At 40.6% G+C, this 15,293-nt stretch overlaps 2 protein-coding genes across 2 annotated transcripts; both read right to left on the bottom strand.

Moving 5' to 3' along the window:
• Positions 1–1,013: 1,013 nt before the first annotated feature.
• Positions 1,014–5,678, bottom strand: tmem141 (transmembrane protein 141). The gene is made up of 5 exons (XM_051412988.1): positions 5,508–5,678; positions 5,263–5,329; positions 4,259–4,342; positions 4,035–4,145; positions 1,014–3,823 (listed from the first exon to the last, which is right to left on the bottom strand). The coding sequence occupies exons 1-5, from the start codon at positions 5,559–5,561 to the stop codon at positions 3,762–3,764; spliced, it is 378 nt and encodes a 125-aa protein (XP_051268948.1). The 5' UTR covers positions 5,562–5,678; the 3' UTR covers positions 1,014–3,761.
• A 5,311-nt stretch (positions 5,679–10,989) lies between these two features.
• Positions 10,990–15,066, bottom strand: zmynd19 (zinc finger, MYND-type containing 19). Its single transcript, XM_051413433.1, has 6 exons — positions 14,811–15,066; positions 13,062–13,121; positions 12,848–12,954; positions 11,976–12,116; positions 11,455–11,635; positions 10,990–11,209 (listed from the first exon to the last, which is right to left on the bottom strand). Exons 1-6 carry the CDS (start codon positions 14,859–14,861, stop codon positions 11,066–11,068), a joined length of 684 nt encoding a protein of 227 aa, XP_051269393.1. The 5' UTR covers positions 14,862–15,066; the 3' UTR covers positions 10,990–11,065.
• Between the last annotated feature and the right edge of the window lie 227 nt (positions 15,067–15,293).

Raw genomic sequence — 15,293 nt, 5'->3', positions numbered from 1 at the left:
AGTCAGAGACTCTCAGTCCCTGCACAGACCCAATGTTTATCTCCGACCTGCTCGGACTCGTACAAAAGCTTAGCGATTAATGTTGAAGATACTGTCACACTGTCACACAAAGCACTCCCTGTAATTTACTGACAGCCTGATGCATGCAGTTATTTTTCCTGTCAGACCAGATATTGACTCACATATTTTCCCCATTATGTTTTCCAAATGCACTGCACATTTTTCTTTATGAGAACAGAGGCCGAAAGAGAGGACACACAATCAATAGATCCCCTAAAAACAAACGTGACAGTCAGTGACACACCAGTTGTTCTTGTTAACACATTCATTTGTGGGAATTGATTATAGCTTTAGGCCAGAGAGAAGGGCCCCCTAGATCAATGTCCAATTACCCAATAATAGTGTTTCGGAGATTTAGATCAGGAGTGGTTTGCTTTTTTCCACTGTAAGGGCTGATAAGAAATCATGTAAACTGTGTTTGTTTTTTGGACTTGCATTTCAGGCTAGATTGTTATATAACCAAAGAAATACAGAAAGTGAAGGAAAGAGGAGGAAGACACACACACACTGTCCAGTCGCAGCTCAGCTCACTGAGATCACTCGACTCACAGGGTCAGACAAATGAGCCCTCACTCCTGCTCTCCTCGTCTCTCCTTTCTCATGTTGTCACGCACATGCCACTGCTGCCACTGCTGCCACAAAAAACAGCTCACACACTCACACAAACACGTTACAACCCATGCCAGTGGTTGCCAAGCATGCCAAAAGGCCAATCCACAACGCTGTTTGTTTTAGTTATTGGTCATATACTGATCCTCAACTCCCCTAGCCAGTCAGTCCTCTCATGTGACACACTTACACACACGCACACGCACGCGCACACACGCGCACACACACGCACACACAGACACACACACACGGTCTATTCCCTCATTATCTCCTATTTGCTCTCTTTCTCTAAGTCATTTTCCTTCAGCAGCATCAGTGTGCATGTGACAAAAGGATTTGAGAGCTTATTCAATTCACGAAGCCTTTATTTTTGAGATGGAGAGAGACAGTGAAAGAGAATTCAAGACAAATCTTGGAGGTGTTAAATCCGATTTGAATTACAGTGGGAGGACAAGAGCGAGAGGGAAACAAGAGTGGGGGTGGATTCAGATTAATCCAAAGCCAAAATCTTCCCTTGTTCAGATTGCTTTTACTATGAGGATCGCTAAGATCCTGACATTTTTTTCTTTTTTACAAACACTGTAAAAATGTTTCCCACTGCGCTTGTGTGAGCTTCTGTTTTCAGCTCTCAGAATTACTTATGGACTTTCTTTCGGTTTGTTCTCCATGAATTAAGGAGCCTGGACTTTGGTCGCTTCATTCACTCGAGGTGTTAAAGCCTGCTTGAAAGACTCTATTGTTTCAATGGCCTGCACTGTGTGGTGCAGAATTTATGTTGCTAACACCTTATTGTACAAACTTGTTCAGCTATGCAAATAGTCACAGTGTGAATTGTTGAACATTATCACATTTTTCTTAAGTGGACTTGTTTACCAACACAAATGATTCTGCATCAACTGAGCCTAAATGGTATTAGAGATTTACATTTATTCCAACCTTTAAATTGAAACATTTACATCCATTTAGAGCCGTTTTCAGCACTTTTGCATGGGCACCACCGGCAGATTTGAGTGTCTTCAGTTCTTCAGGGTCTGCACAGGGATTTTAAAGGAACTTGGCTTCTACTTAACAAAATTAAATCACATACAGTTGATAACATCTGTCTGTGTGGAGGCGACATGATGTGGGAATGGCAGGTTTCAATTCAACAGGCTAGTACCTTGGAATCTGGGTACTTGCCTAACCAGGATCAGCAGAATTCCCCTATGTGCCACATATTAGTATTAAATCGGTTTATAGTATTATTTATCTACGGTTTGTGTATACAATTGAGGATTTACCATAATGTAACTAGGCTTCATCATTATACTGTATATAGAAGTGTAGAGTATGGACCTAGTGTTTCAGTTTTTAGCAGTTCAGACTTTTTTTTTTTTTATCATTACTTTTCCACCTCAGAGTCTTTATGTTTCTTTTTTTGTGTGATTTAGTTACCAGAACAATACAATCTATCATTGTATTTTCAATTGTGTGTTTATCCTTGCTTAGTAAAAAAACAATGTAGCCAGAGAAGGCATCCAGTGTATTATTGGACATGTCATGTATGTTATGTCCTTTTAAAGGTCCAGTGTGTAACATTTAGGAGGATCTATTGACAGAAACGGAATATAATAAGGGGGAGGGTGAAGCGAGGAAGTTGGAGTCTGCACTACATGCCACTAAATCCCACACACTGGTCCTTTAAAACAGTGACGAACCTCATTTTAATCTGGGAAATGGTGATGATATAACAATGATTTTGAGATATTTCTGCAATTTTTACTTTTTTTTAAATATCTGAATTTAGTATGTTTTTTTGTTTGAGGTGGGCATCAGATCCACTCTGACAGCTGCACAGTGCCACTTCTCTTTCATGGTACATTGTCCTATATCCCCCTCTCCGTATTTTAAAAACACAAACATGTGGGCGTCTTTGTGTCTGTGGATGATGGGTGGAGGGATCAGCGTTATGTTTTTCTACTCTATATATCAGCATAATTACACACTTTTGTCCAAAGCAACAATAACTGCACTCAAACTTGTTAGGAAGAAGAGCTACATATACAGTACTGTACGATGGCCTTTTTAAAAAGTATTTATTGTATTATATACTTCTTAACAATTGTTTACTTTTAATAATAAAAAATATACAACAAAGAGTGGGTTTGAGAATGATTTTACAGCTCAATAGAGCAAGATAATCAGTAAAATCCTTCATCTATAAGCAGGATGGAGGAAGATATTAAATCTTTTCTCTCTCCAGTTTCTCAGTTCTTATTCATGTTTGCCTAAATCAAGTGGCAAACACTGAATTTGCAATGACTTCTGTATTTATTTTCATCTTCCTAATTTCACCTAACCTCATGGAATTGATTTTTTTAAGCACAGATGCCAAATTGATATAAATCCAATCCGGATTAATAGTTAGTCATCCAGATATGTGGCAGGGTTAATTACAGCATCACTGAACTGAGGACGGATGAATGAACATGCAGTGGCTTAAAGCAGCCAGCAACCGTGAACGATTTCATGTGGATTATACTGCTGCCCTGGGCATTTTATTAAGTAGTTGAGTATTTATTAATAGAAAAGGATGAATCGTTCCACCATGAGTTGTCTTCTGTAGTCCAAGGCATATATGATTAAAATCACCAATGTGTATTTTAGATCATACGCTTGAAAACAGTAAAACTGGTAATTTACTGGTTTGGTTGAGCCACCAGTGACTACAAGATACAGCTCTACAAATCCCAGGAGGTATAAGGTGACAACTAGTGGCTGGTTGTTGCAATGCAGTGTTAATTCTGTTGCATGTCAAACAAATGCATCCAAATAATAATACCGGATCACAAGCTTAACATGGGATTCCTCCTAAAGAACCAAAACTAATTCCTGACCTCTGATTCGGGAAACTCATCTGTTTATCCACACGGTAATGCTGTTATGAAATTCAAAAGCTCCACAAATTCTGAGAAAAAAAAGACACTGGGATGTAAAAATGAATACAGTATGTACAATCTCACACCCAGTACACTTCTGAATATCTCCACCATGGTATTTTTTTCAGAAAATGTGTATTTATATACAGTAGATACACACATTTGTTACTATGTTCATTCCATCACGTCTCCATATTTTGTCTTCTCAGGTCCTTTTGATTCCTCTAGTTTAGGCACTGAAAGACAAACACAGAGACAGGTAAACATACAGCATAAAAGTCTGCAAACTGTCTTCATTTGGTTCATCATGACTGACAAATATGTATTTACTTCCATAAAACACTGTGTCTTCTCCTACTGATCTAACCGGACAAACACATCTACGTTTCATAATTTGTGAGAAAGTGAGGGATCGTGAGCAGGTCTTCACGCACACGCTGCACTGACCTTGCGGTGGCGATCTGTCCGGGACTTTGCCTGTTTCTAGCAGCAACCAAAGGTCTGAGCATTTCTGTGTTTCCCAGCGAGTCACTGCATAACTTCCCATTGATGACGCCACTGAGAGAGAAGAGAGAGGCAATGTTAGAGGAAATATGGGTGGCTACAGAGCAAAATAATTGCTGATGTTTTGTGTTTTATTGCTCATTTAAAGCTCACGTTTCATTTCTCACCTATTGAAATTAATAGGTTCCACTGGAGAGGATAAGGAAGCTTCCTCTGGAGACCCATCTGAAGGGCAAATAAACCGGCAGCGCCTGTAAAATCAACATCTCAATGACACATCTTGCAGTCATGATGAACATTCAAACATTCAAATATACAATTGTCCTCTTTCGCCTACACTTTTTTGAGCAACTGGTTTTCTTGTTGCCATTTATAAAAAGAGAGGCTGGGCAGAGATGTTCAGGTTTGATCTTTCAGAGAGTTTCAATTCTCTTTTCATCTGCTGATTTTCAATAACCTTGCACCTGCATGTGATGTATACACTTCTTCTAAGGTATAACTATATCAAAGGAAACTAATTTTGAGTTTTTTTCTGGGAGAAATGGTTTTGAATCGATTCAGAGCCTGCATAAGTTTCAGTTTTCAGTTTAAAAAAAAAAAATCCTGCAGTGAAAATGAGGATTATAACAGCACTGACAGTGTGCACCAACAATTACTGTGTTAAGAACAACATAGAGAAAAGTAAACATTTCTATTTCTTAATCTTCTTCTTCAAATGTCAGTATACTGAATATATATATATATATATATATATAAATACCTGTTAAGATCATGCAATACATCAATCTGTCAACTGTCTTTATCCGTCTTGGTCTGACTTTATTGTCACTGTCATTTTCAGTGGCAGTACTTTCTGAAATAATTTACAATGAATGTATATTAAGTTTATATTATTACAGGAACCGATTATACAACCGTCCTCACTCTGTGTGTGCTCAGATCAGTGTGCAGAACATCCTGCTGTACTGATACAAGAAACATTTGCAGAATATAGCTCCCTCCTGTGGAGTACAACAGTCAAAGTAATGTTGTATCTGTATTTATGTTGGCCCTCTTACTTCTTAGTGTTTTTCTATAGACAAGTAGGAATTTAACTCAATAGTCCAATCCTATATGTTGTCAACAAAGATGACAACACACTGTGGTTTGTAGTGACTCACACATCACTTACCAAGAATAAAGGTCCCAGTTCCCTTCATGAAGGCGTGAGACTGACAGGCAGCATAACTCCCTAAACCCTGAAAGAGAGAACAGCTTTCACTTCACGATTCACCCTTCTAAAACATTTATATGCAATTTCCCAGGACATCCCAGAGGTTTTCAGTGTGTGCAGCAGATAGTTCATTTGACTGTCAGTGTCCTCCACAGAGATCAGTGCACAGATGAGAAGAAACAAACAAATAAACAAAAGCTAACCGGATGTTTTGCTGCCAGCGCATCGTCCACTTTGGTGAGACCGATATTCACCATTTTGTTGGCTGTTGTGAAGCTGTAAGAGTAAAGTCTTAGATTGAATATACCATTAGCTCATGCTGAGAGTGTATACATAAGGCTGCTGTTATACAACTTCCGCACGGCAAACCCAGACACATAGAAGAAGAGAGGAACAGCTGTTTGTTTAAAATACTGGCGACACCTGTTGGAGAGGAGGTGGTACTGCAGCTTCTCGCACCGGCGCATAACACAAAACATCATACATTAAAGGATAAAAAGACAGATTTTATACCGCTACTACTTTTATAAAAATAATTTTTTGTCATATTTGCAGAAACTTTCACTATATCTGGACACAAGTCAACTTTTGAACATCAAACATGCAAAAACTAAAATTATTCGATAGCTGCTTTTTTAATTATACAGTCTATGGTAACCATATATATATTTACTCCATACTCTGTGTCCACAGCATATGACAAACCAGTACATTCTGCTATCTAAAAATGTATTGGCTAATTATGTCATGTGAAATGCTTTGCATGTCCTGACAGTTGTACATGAGACAGATAATCTGTGGAAAAAAAAATTCTCCAGTTGTAAAGATGTGTACACATAACACACCAAATAAATAAGTGTTTCAATATTTCGTCAACTAAAATACAACCGAATAAAAAAGTGTTTCAATATTTCGTCAACTAAAATACAACCGAATAAAAAAGTGTTTCAATATTTGGTCAACTAAAATACAACTAGTTAGGCTAACTATGGACTTCAAATCCAAGTCTCAGACGAAAGTAGAAGATTTAATAGTGTGTGGACAGTTTTGAAGAAAGATAGGCGATTGAACAATCAACTAAGCTTCAAGCCACATCGCCTTGGTATTTGACAGCCTGGGAATGAAACTCAACAATCAACTATCTTTCTTTGCTCTGATTGGTTGTTTTCACTCAGCCACATTAGATTCTTGTTGCCATTATGAGCACCAGGACGAGCCAGAGGAACCTGATTTTTCCACAGATGATCTGTCTCATGTACTACTGTCAGGATATAGTAAAGGTTTCAGGAAATATGACTATAATATAAGTTATTTTTATAAACCTTACATACTGCAGCTTTAAATTAAGCCATCACATTAACCTGTCTTTGTGTCTGTTACATGCCATGTGTGACCTCAGGCCTGCCTCAACAGCACAGCCTGCTGACCTCCGACCTCGGTCAACCCCTCTGCTGAACTTTGACACCAGAGAAAGCTCAATGAGGCGAGGGGTTCTGCTGAAGGCTGGAGAAGAGCGGGAAGGAGAAGAAGACGAGGGCAGATGGAGAGAATCCAACTACTGCTGAGACACAAGTAACAACACAGAGGCTTAAGTTACCAGACAGCTACGGCAGAGCAGCTGGACATCTGTTTGTTACATGGGAGAAAGAAGAAAGAACAGAGACAGAAGTTAAAGAAAGGCTTAGTATGTTTTAAAATGATGACCATGTTGACACATTTTATAATTATTAAGTTTAGGGTTATTGTCTTAATATATAGGTCCATTTCTTTCTTGAATACATTAAAGTGAGGTTTTACTTTGCAAAAAGTATAATGAGATTGATTAGAACATTTTGTTTTTCATATATAATGTTGATGCTTAAAAAGGATCTCATAGAAACAGATAATATCATCCAAGATAAATCAGTTCAGTTAACAGGTATGTACACATTTCCTCACACTGCTGAAATCAATAAAGACCTAACTAGGTAACATCAATGAGACTTCTTTAACCTCATTGGTCAAAAATATGTTTCGTAGAAGAGTCCAAACTTTTTTTCCAGCATAAATTGTTTACACTAATATTCCAGCCCTCCTGACTTTGGTAAGATTTCCACCAGGAACCACGATGGGGGACTGGCCATTGAGACCAGCTTTGAGAGCAGCGAAGATTCACATCTTTGGGAATGACATGCAGCTCACCATCAAATCAGACGGGGGCAGTGATGGAGGAAATGATGTGGCTGAGCAGTCTGTTGAATGTGTGTCTAAGTGGGAGATCAAATATCAATGTTCCTACAGCAGATATCACATGATGGACCTCTTTGACTGCGTCTCTCAGTCCAAACCTACTCTATGCAAGGAAACAAGGGGTGTAAAACCACTCCACACACACAAATAGGGGGACATAACGAGGGCTATTAGGGATTATTTTTGTTGTGTATTTATCTTTTTGTTTTTAAACAATTGTTTACTTGATAAAATGGCAGATAATTGTGCAAAATGGCAACCAAAATTCAGATGTTTAATTCACAATTATATAAAACTTAATATCTTCAGATTGGAGAAGCTTGCCCCAGCAAATGTTTCCTTGATAAATGATTTAACTGATGAATGAAAATTGTTCACTGATTCTCTACTGATCGACTAAATTATTTACTAATCATTTCAGCAATAGACTTTACATTCAGGGGCAAGGTTTGGACTCACTGGGTAAATCTTTATTTCTATTTTTATAACATACATGTATTTGAAAGGTCTGGGGCCAGGGGAATAACTGGTAACACTTTACTTTAACCTCCCCTATTAAGCTTATATGGTATGTAAAAATGTAATAAATGGTTTATAACACACTATAATGTAGATATAAGTTTGTCAGAGTATTTGTTAACAAATATAACTCCTCTTGTGGTCACCCAGAAGTGGAGGATGGTGTATAAACATATAATTAAAAAAAAAAAAAATACAGTTGTAGTATAAAATGTCTACATAAGAGAAGCTATAATCTTTGACACTGTACACTTAAAACGTCCTTATAGCTGCTTACAACTAGATTATACTGTTATAAAGCATGTATTAAATGTTTATATAGTGATACAGATACTACACAGACAGGATAAAGTTAAGTGTTACCAAATAAATAAATGTGCAGCGGCCACACTGGCTTTCATTCACCCATTCACACACAAAAGCATCCATGAATTGAAACCAACATAGCTTGAAGTTTTTTGATAACACATACTGCACAAACCAACTCCAACAAATGAGGTTCATTTTATTTATTATCATTTTACATTGGAAAAGCAACTGTCAGTTATCCCCAACTGTACTTCCATTCACATATTGTAGCTCTTTATTTCTAGGTGATTAATGTTTATATTCTTACAAAACAAAAAGATTTCAGACAATCTGTACACTCCAAATCCAAATCACACCCCTCCCTTCAACCTGTCTGTGACATATACGCTAACATGGGAGCCAAATTTTAGTGCAGTGTTGAAAACCTGTTCACACACACATACAAAATAAACAATCAACAAGTCGCATGTACTGTCTGTGAATTACATGCATACTAAGTGTCTGGACTCCTCACCTAAGACACAAGAGGACACAATAAGCAGGTGTGCATTGTAGGTAATACGAGGAAGGCAGGCGATTAAGGATAAAGTTGACACGGAACAATTTCACTTGGACTGTCGTGTCTTCGAAAACAAAAAAACAGGAAATGGTTCAGTTCATAAAACCGATCTCCATAATAAAATTTACCAAAAGGTGTGTAAAAGGGGGGGAGGGGGGAGGGAATTCAAGTTTTACACTCCCAGACATCTCTCACATGGAAGATTTTAGTGACAATGATGGTGTGCAGTGTTTCGTGGAAAATCTGGAAGGGCAGCAACACCGAGGAGGACTCATTCGTTCAGGATGGGGAAAAGGAGAAAAAAAAAAAAGAAGCAAGTAACGTGGTTGAAATGTTCAGTCCCCCTCACTGCCCCAGAAAGATGCGACATACAAAGGTCCCATATCGTCCACTTTTTTTTTTTTTTATAACGTTTGCCTTCAAATATCACCAGGACAAAAACATGTTTCACAATCAAATGTTTTAAATAAATATAGCTCCATTGATAGAATTTCTTCAAAAAAATAACCCTTAGAGCAAACTCTCACACAAGAAACTGAGCACTAACCCCGACCCACCCTCCCCTCCCCGAGCCTAAACACACACACACATACCATAACCCTGCAGATGCAAAAATACAGTTGAAACGACAGGTGTCTGTTAAAAACCAGCAAACTACAACTGACTGGAGGGATTCAAACCAGTTGATACAGGAGTGCCAAACTACAGGCCACAGACTTTGGTTCATTTCTCACATTTTTGTTTCCTTGTCATCATCAGAAAGGTCTGACAGATACTTGTGTGTCTTGAGAACATGAAATAAAGATTATGTGATCACAAGAAAGCAGATTCTTTATTCTGTGATCAATGTAACAACCTTTGTTTTTGTGGGGATCGTCAAAAGAACCGGCTTTACAAAAAAAAAAAAAAGGACTGGAGAATATTGAACAGGTTTAGTTAAAAAAAAAAAAAAAAAAAAAAAAAAAGAAAAGATTATATCCAGTTATTTCAGGTGATGAAAACGTTGTACCTTTTCTTAAACAACAAAAACAAGTCTGATGAAATGAATAGCAATATAAAATAACCCATGGGTCAAGAAAAAAAAAAATTAAAGCCTTTATTTGGCAGCTACTTTATTATTGAACAGTGAAAATATTTTAACCCACCAATTTATGATTAAATATGAAATTTAAAACTGTGTAATATGGCCCCTTTAAGAAGAGAAGACATACATTAACCCTGCCCATAACCCATGTCAATGTCCTTCAGTACATATTGGCAACACATAAACATACATACATACATACATACATACATACATACATACATACATACATACATACATACATACATACATACATACATACATACATACATACATACATACATACATACATACATACATACATACATACATACACCACACACACACACACAATACTGGTAGTGTGTGTCAATCAGTGAAATCTATCTGATGTGTGTCGTGGTTGGCTGCGTGGGGGGCGGGGGCTACGACAGACAGGGAGGTGGCGGCTTAAGGTGTCGATGACCATGAAGACAGCAGCCAGGTGCACCAGAGAGGTCAGAAAGGGAGCGATACAGTGAAAAGGTCCATGTCCCATTGTACCAGCTGAAACGACGGGTACTGCAGCCCCTGGGTCCCCCGTTTTGCACAGACGTCACCACACCCAGCGGCTGGGTGGAGGAACAAAAGTGGATGACGACAACTGTCCGTATTGTGGTCCAAAGAAGCTTGTCCAGTTCATCAACAAGACAACTTTTTCCCCCCTCACATACAAAACCATAGCAGCAGGTAGAGCTCGAGGGTCTCCCTCCTCGAGAAAATGAAAAGAAAAAAAAACAAAAAACAAATAATACCTTTCCCCGTCATCCACATGAAAAGCAAGCTATGGAGAATTACCAGTTCTGGGAAGTGGCAGATGTCTTTTTGCTTTATTCTCCTTCCCCTACATCGTCTGACCCCCCTGAATCCATCAGCTAATCAAGCAACCAACATTGTCCTCTGTCGTTAGTCTCCTGTCAGAAATCCCCCCCCACCCCACCCCCATTTTGCACTTCAGCCCCGCTCCCCTTCCCACAAGTCTAATAACCCTGTCCCCTCCCCCCGTTCTCCCTCCTCCTCTCCCAGGCGAGGATGAGGGCAGATCATCGTTCAGGCTCCGACTCGAGGGCCAGCACCCGCTTGCGCTCGCGACACTGCTTCTTGTGGGCAGGCCAGTCCCTCTGCTGGCACTGGGAGCCACAGTAGCGCGCCACCTGGCAGCGACCGCAGATGTTGAACTCCCGGAGCTGTGGAAAGACGAGGAACAAGATCACCTTTGGCTCTGGGCCTGGTCTGGCTAATGCTGTGCTGCTGCGATCCTTGGTGGCAATTTTGCTGGACGCATGTGAATGAGTTCATGGAGAGGGGAAAAGGGCTTACAAGTTTTCCCACTTATTAAATAAATGAAAGGACTGATTTCACTACACATTGAACTGATGAAAATCATTCAAAATCATGCAAATTTAATAAGAATGCCAGTTAGAATACATACCCTCCTCTCAATGAGTGAACAGGGAGGATAATGACACTCGTAGTAGGTGCAGGAGCACTCCTCTTCCTCTACCAGCTCCCCGTTAGCGTTGTAGTAGCGTGTGCGGCTCAGCTCCAGATACTGCTCCTCCACAGGGTCGGCTGGGACCTGCTGGATGGCCAACCAGTACAGAGACTGCTCTCTAGACAAGTAGGAGAAGATGGGAAGAAATGTGAGACGTGTTAAACAACAAATACTTAAATATAAGCTCTAAGAAACATTACATATTGAACAACTACTTCTTTAAGAAACAAGAAGGCAGTTCTTAACTTTTATCTCTCAATAGTGTTAAAGGGTCAGCTAACTAAGCCGAGCACAATGTGATACAAAACCCTAAATCCGAAACCCGAAAATCAAACTAGGGCCTCAATGAATCAGACTGGCTTTGCATACAGACAGAAAATCCAGCTGTTGCGTTGCTGTTTCTACAAAGCAACGGGATTATAATTCAGCCTTTAACACCAGTACAGCTGTAGTCCTACCTCTGTTTGCTGGAAATCTCCTCTGGCTTGGGGCTCCAGCCCACTGGCACCAGTCGCAGGTTGTCTAGCCGGTTGTCCACGGTCACAGAGTTGATGTGGATGACTTGAAAACTGGGGGCAATGCCTCCTCTGTGCTTCTCCCTGGGTCAAGACATGTATCCAGATTATAAATCAGGTACCGGTTAAAAAGAAAAATCCAAAACAGCTCATCAAGATGAGGGTCATATTTACTGTTGTAGATGTGCAAACAAGACTGAAGGGCCTCTGTTGACTACTTCCTTGTTTATTTCAGTCTTGAGATCTATAGGCTGCAAGCACGTCTTTATACTTTCTCCAGTACAAATAAAATATTTACACAAAGAATTCTGCCTGTATAGATATACAGGCTCAACATACACGCTGATAAACATAGGATGCTATATTATTATGTGAAAGATCAACAACAAGCAATCCTAAAACTTGTGATACACTACTGGTCGACTAACCTGACACAGCTCTTTATGACACCAAACTGCTGTGAAGTCTTCACTACAGACCAGCCTGCACTGGTGATAATACAAAATCTTGTTTCTTGAGCTACAGAAGTACCAAGAAAGATAGATCTGATGCATTTCCCTAGATTCCCGACTACTGCAAAGTGGCCTCTACAGCATTCATCTCGCAGCTTAAACATTTTATTGATCAGACAGTTGAAACCATACTCATTTGTATCCAGGGGTCCTATTCAGAACTTTAGGTTGATTGCGATCAGCGGACCTCATCAAGGACGCTGTCTCAATATGAACACTCGCCAACACAGGGTCTTGACCCCAGATGCTCTGACAGTAATAAAGTCTTTATTCTACGGCTAATACAACAAACAAATTACTTACCAGAGCAGCTCGTGTAACGGCCTTCCCGCCCAGCGGCCTTTGCCAATGTCGAAAGCGTAGGCAAAGATCTTAGCTCCATTGCCATCTGCGTCTACCTCCATGCGCGCCTGAAAATGGATAATGTCACCGTTTAACACTGGCACTATGAGAAAAGTAGTAACAGGAACACTCGTCATAAACATAATTTGTCTGTAGTTGGGTCCTCGTAGCATACCTCAAACGCATAGTTTTCCACAAGTGGTATGTCCTGCTCATCGATCAGTGTGTATTTTGTCTAAAATGACAAAATGGAGGAAGATTGTTAACAAAGTAACTCGTACAGGAGCAGCAGCATTTCATGGCCTGCTCACTAAAACAAACAATCTTAGGAACATTTACAAGGAATCCAAAGGGGGGGAAAACTGTGTGAGAGCGGGGACCTATAAGCTCATAAGTGATTACATGTATTTAAAAGTACCACATTCAGGGAATTCACAAGTTGTTTTAGTAGTTTGAAACGTTCTACTCAAATATTTAGATATTACAAGTAGATGATCAAATCAGTGAGAACTTATAAAATAATGTGATAATCCCAGTGGTTGGAAAATGGCATTTTTTCCCAGCAGAGGAAGTTTGTCTAATGCTGGACAACCTCCTGTTGTTTATCAATGTACTAACCCCCATCCCCCTAACCAGATTCAAATGTGGCTTTAGTGTATGTGTTCTGGTTTATTAAAAAGGGGAGGACAACAGTCGTAAATAATAAGTGGCTGAAGGAGTGTTTAAACCTGTATTTGGGCATTTGAATTTATGCACATGACAGCTACAACACGGACATAAACAGAGGGATGTCACATTTAGGGCAACACTATTCCCACCATCCAAAGATCCAAAGGAAAATGAGCTCAACACCAACATTTACAACCGAGCACCAGCATTACTTCACCTCAAATTTATTTCTGACATGTGCAACAGACATTTATGAGCCACCTGAGCTCTCTCTCTCTCTCTCTCTCTCTGTTAGTAGATGGGACTTTTAAAAATCCACGTGATAAGATACCAACACAGTCCCCACGCTACACTGAGCATGGTACAACACAGCATGGGTGGTGAGTCCACATACCAAAAGGTCTAAACATGCAATGTGACACTGACTGCCAGCAGACTATTGTGTGGCTCTTAACAGGAGTGACATCATGTAAATTAGTGATATGGCTGTCACTCAGCAGGTGGGCAGCAGAGTGTCTTGTGAGGAGAGCAGCCAGGGGCATTTCTTGAGCCAGAGGTTGTTTTTTTTTACCGTCACATCTATGTGGAGAGGTAACGTTACTTATGTAACTTAAAACAAACAAACAAACTAAAACGATGCAAGTTTATTTATTTATTTTGCCCACAGCTGTCGGTGCTTTGTCACGTTGCACAAAAGAATGAGTTGATGGAGCATGGCAATGGCTTCCTCATTAGCAGACACTTCACCGTGTAATCCAAATAACACAGCTAACGCTAGCGTGGCACTGCTAACCGTTAACACCGACTGTTAAAAAAATAAAATCCCATCAACCGGGGTCGAAAAGGCTAAAAAAACACAGCCGTCTTCTCCGTTTCTACACTACCCGATACCGGTAAGGTCAAAATAAAGCCCCCCCCCGCCCCTGTGTTTACCTTTCTGGCGCTATTCCATCGTTTGACGTTAGCCAACAGCTAATGTAACCTGCTACATGCTAGTTAGCTTTAGCTTCACAGCGAGACTGTGTGGTGGCGGCGGAGGCACAGAAAACCCGTCTGGCTCGGCACGGCCGGCTTCTCTAATCCGTTCAAATGCGGCTAAAATCGGCAAAGCTGAGCTACTCACGGAGGCTTGATAACCATTAAAGCGGCTGACTAGCACCGACTCATCACCGCGAAACCTATTTTTCCATCGCCTTTTTGTGGTCCCCGCGGGCCCTTCCCCGGCCGCACATGGCAGCCCTGGGATCCAGCTCACCTTCCCGGCCACACGGCCGAGCCGCACGATCCCCAGCTTGAAATCCGACATCAGGAGGGCGGGCGGCGGTGACAGAGAGAGGCGTAGGGTCCAACCTAAGCGGTGTTTCAGGTTTAAAACTCGCAGGGGCAGCCCCTCAGCCCCGCCGCGATGCCAGTTTGGGTTCACTGGTTGGGTGTTTGCCCTGACTCCGGGTCTCTCCGGCAGCAGCCCAACCTCGGTGACACACCGCTGCTGGCGCAGGAAAGCCGAGCGAGCTGCTAGGGGGCGGGGCAGGACGAGCCACCGAACAGAACCGTCCAATCAAACGCGACGTTACTTTTTTTAATGCCGGGCGTTCGATCACGCTGTCCAATAGGAAGCGAGTATTTCTAAGGGCCGCCTGTTTAAATTATTACGTCATTACACTCTCGTGACCACTTCCAGCCATTTTCGCGCGAAATGTTTGATGGCTGGGTGGGATCACCTTTTACCGTGGATGTA

Source organism: Dicentrarchus labrax, unplaced genomic scaffold (genome assembly GCF_905237075.1).
Source record: "Dicentrarchus labrax unplaced genomic scaffold, dlabrax2021, whole genome shotgun sequence".
Lineage (NCBI taxonomy): Eukaryota > Metazoa > Chordata > Actinopteri > Moronidae > Dicentrarchus > Dicentrarchus labrax.
This window is presented reverse-complemented; position numbering and strand designations above follow the sequence as displayed.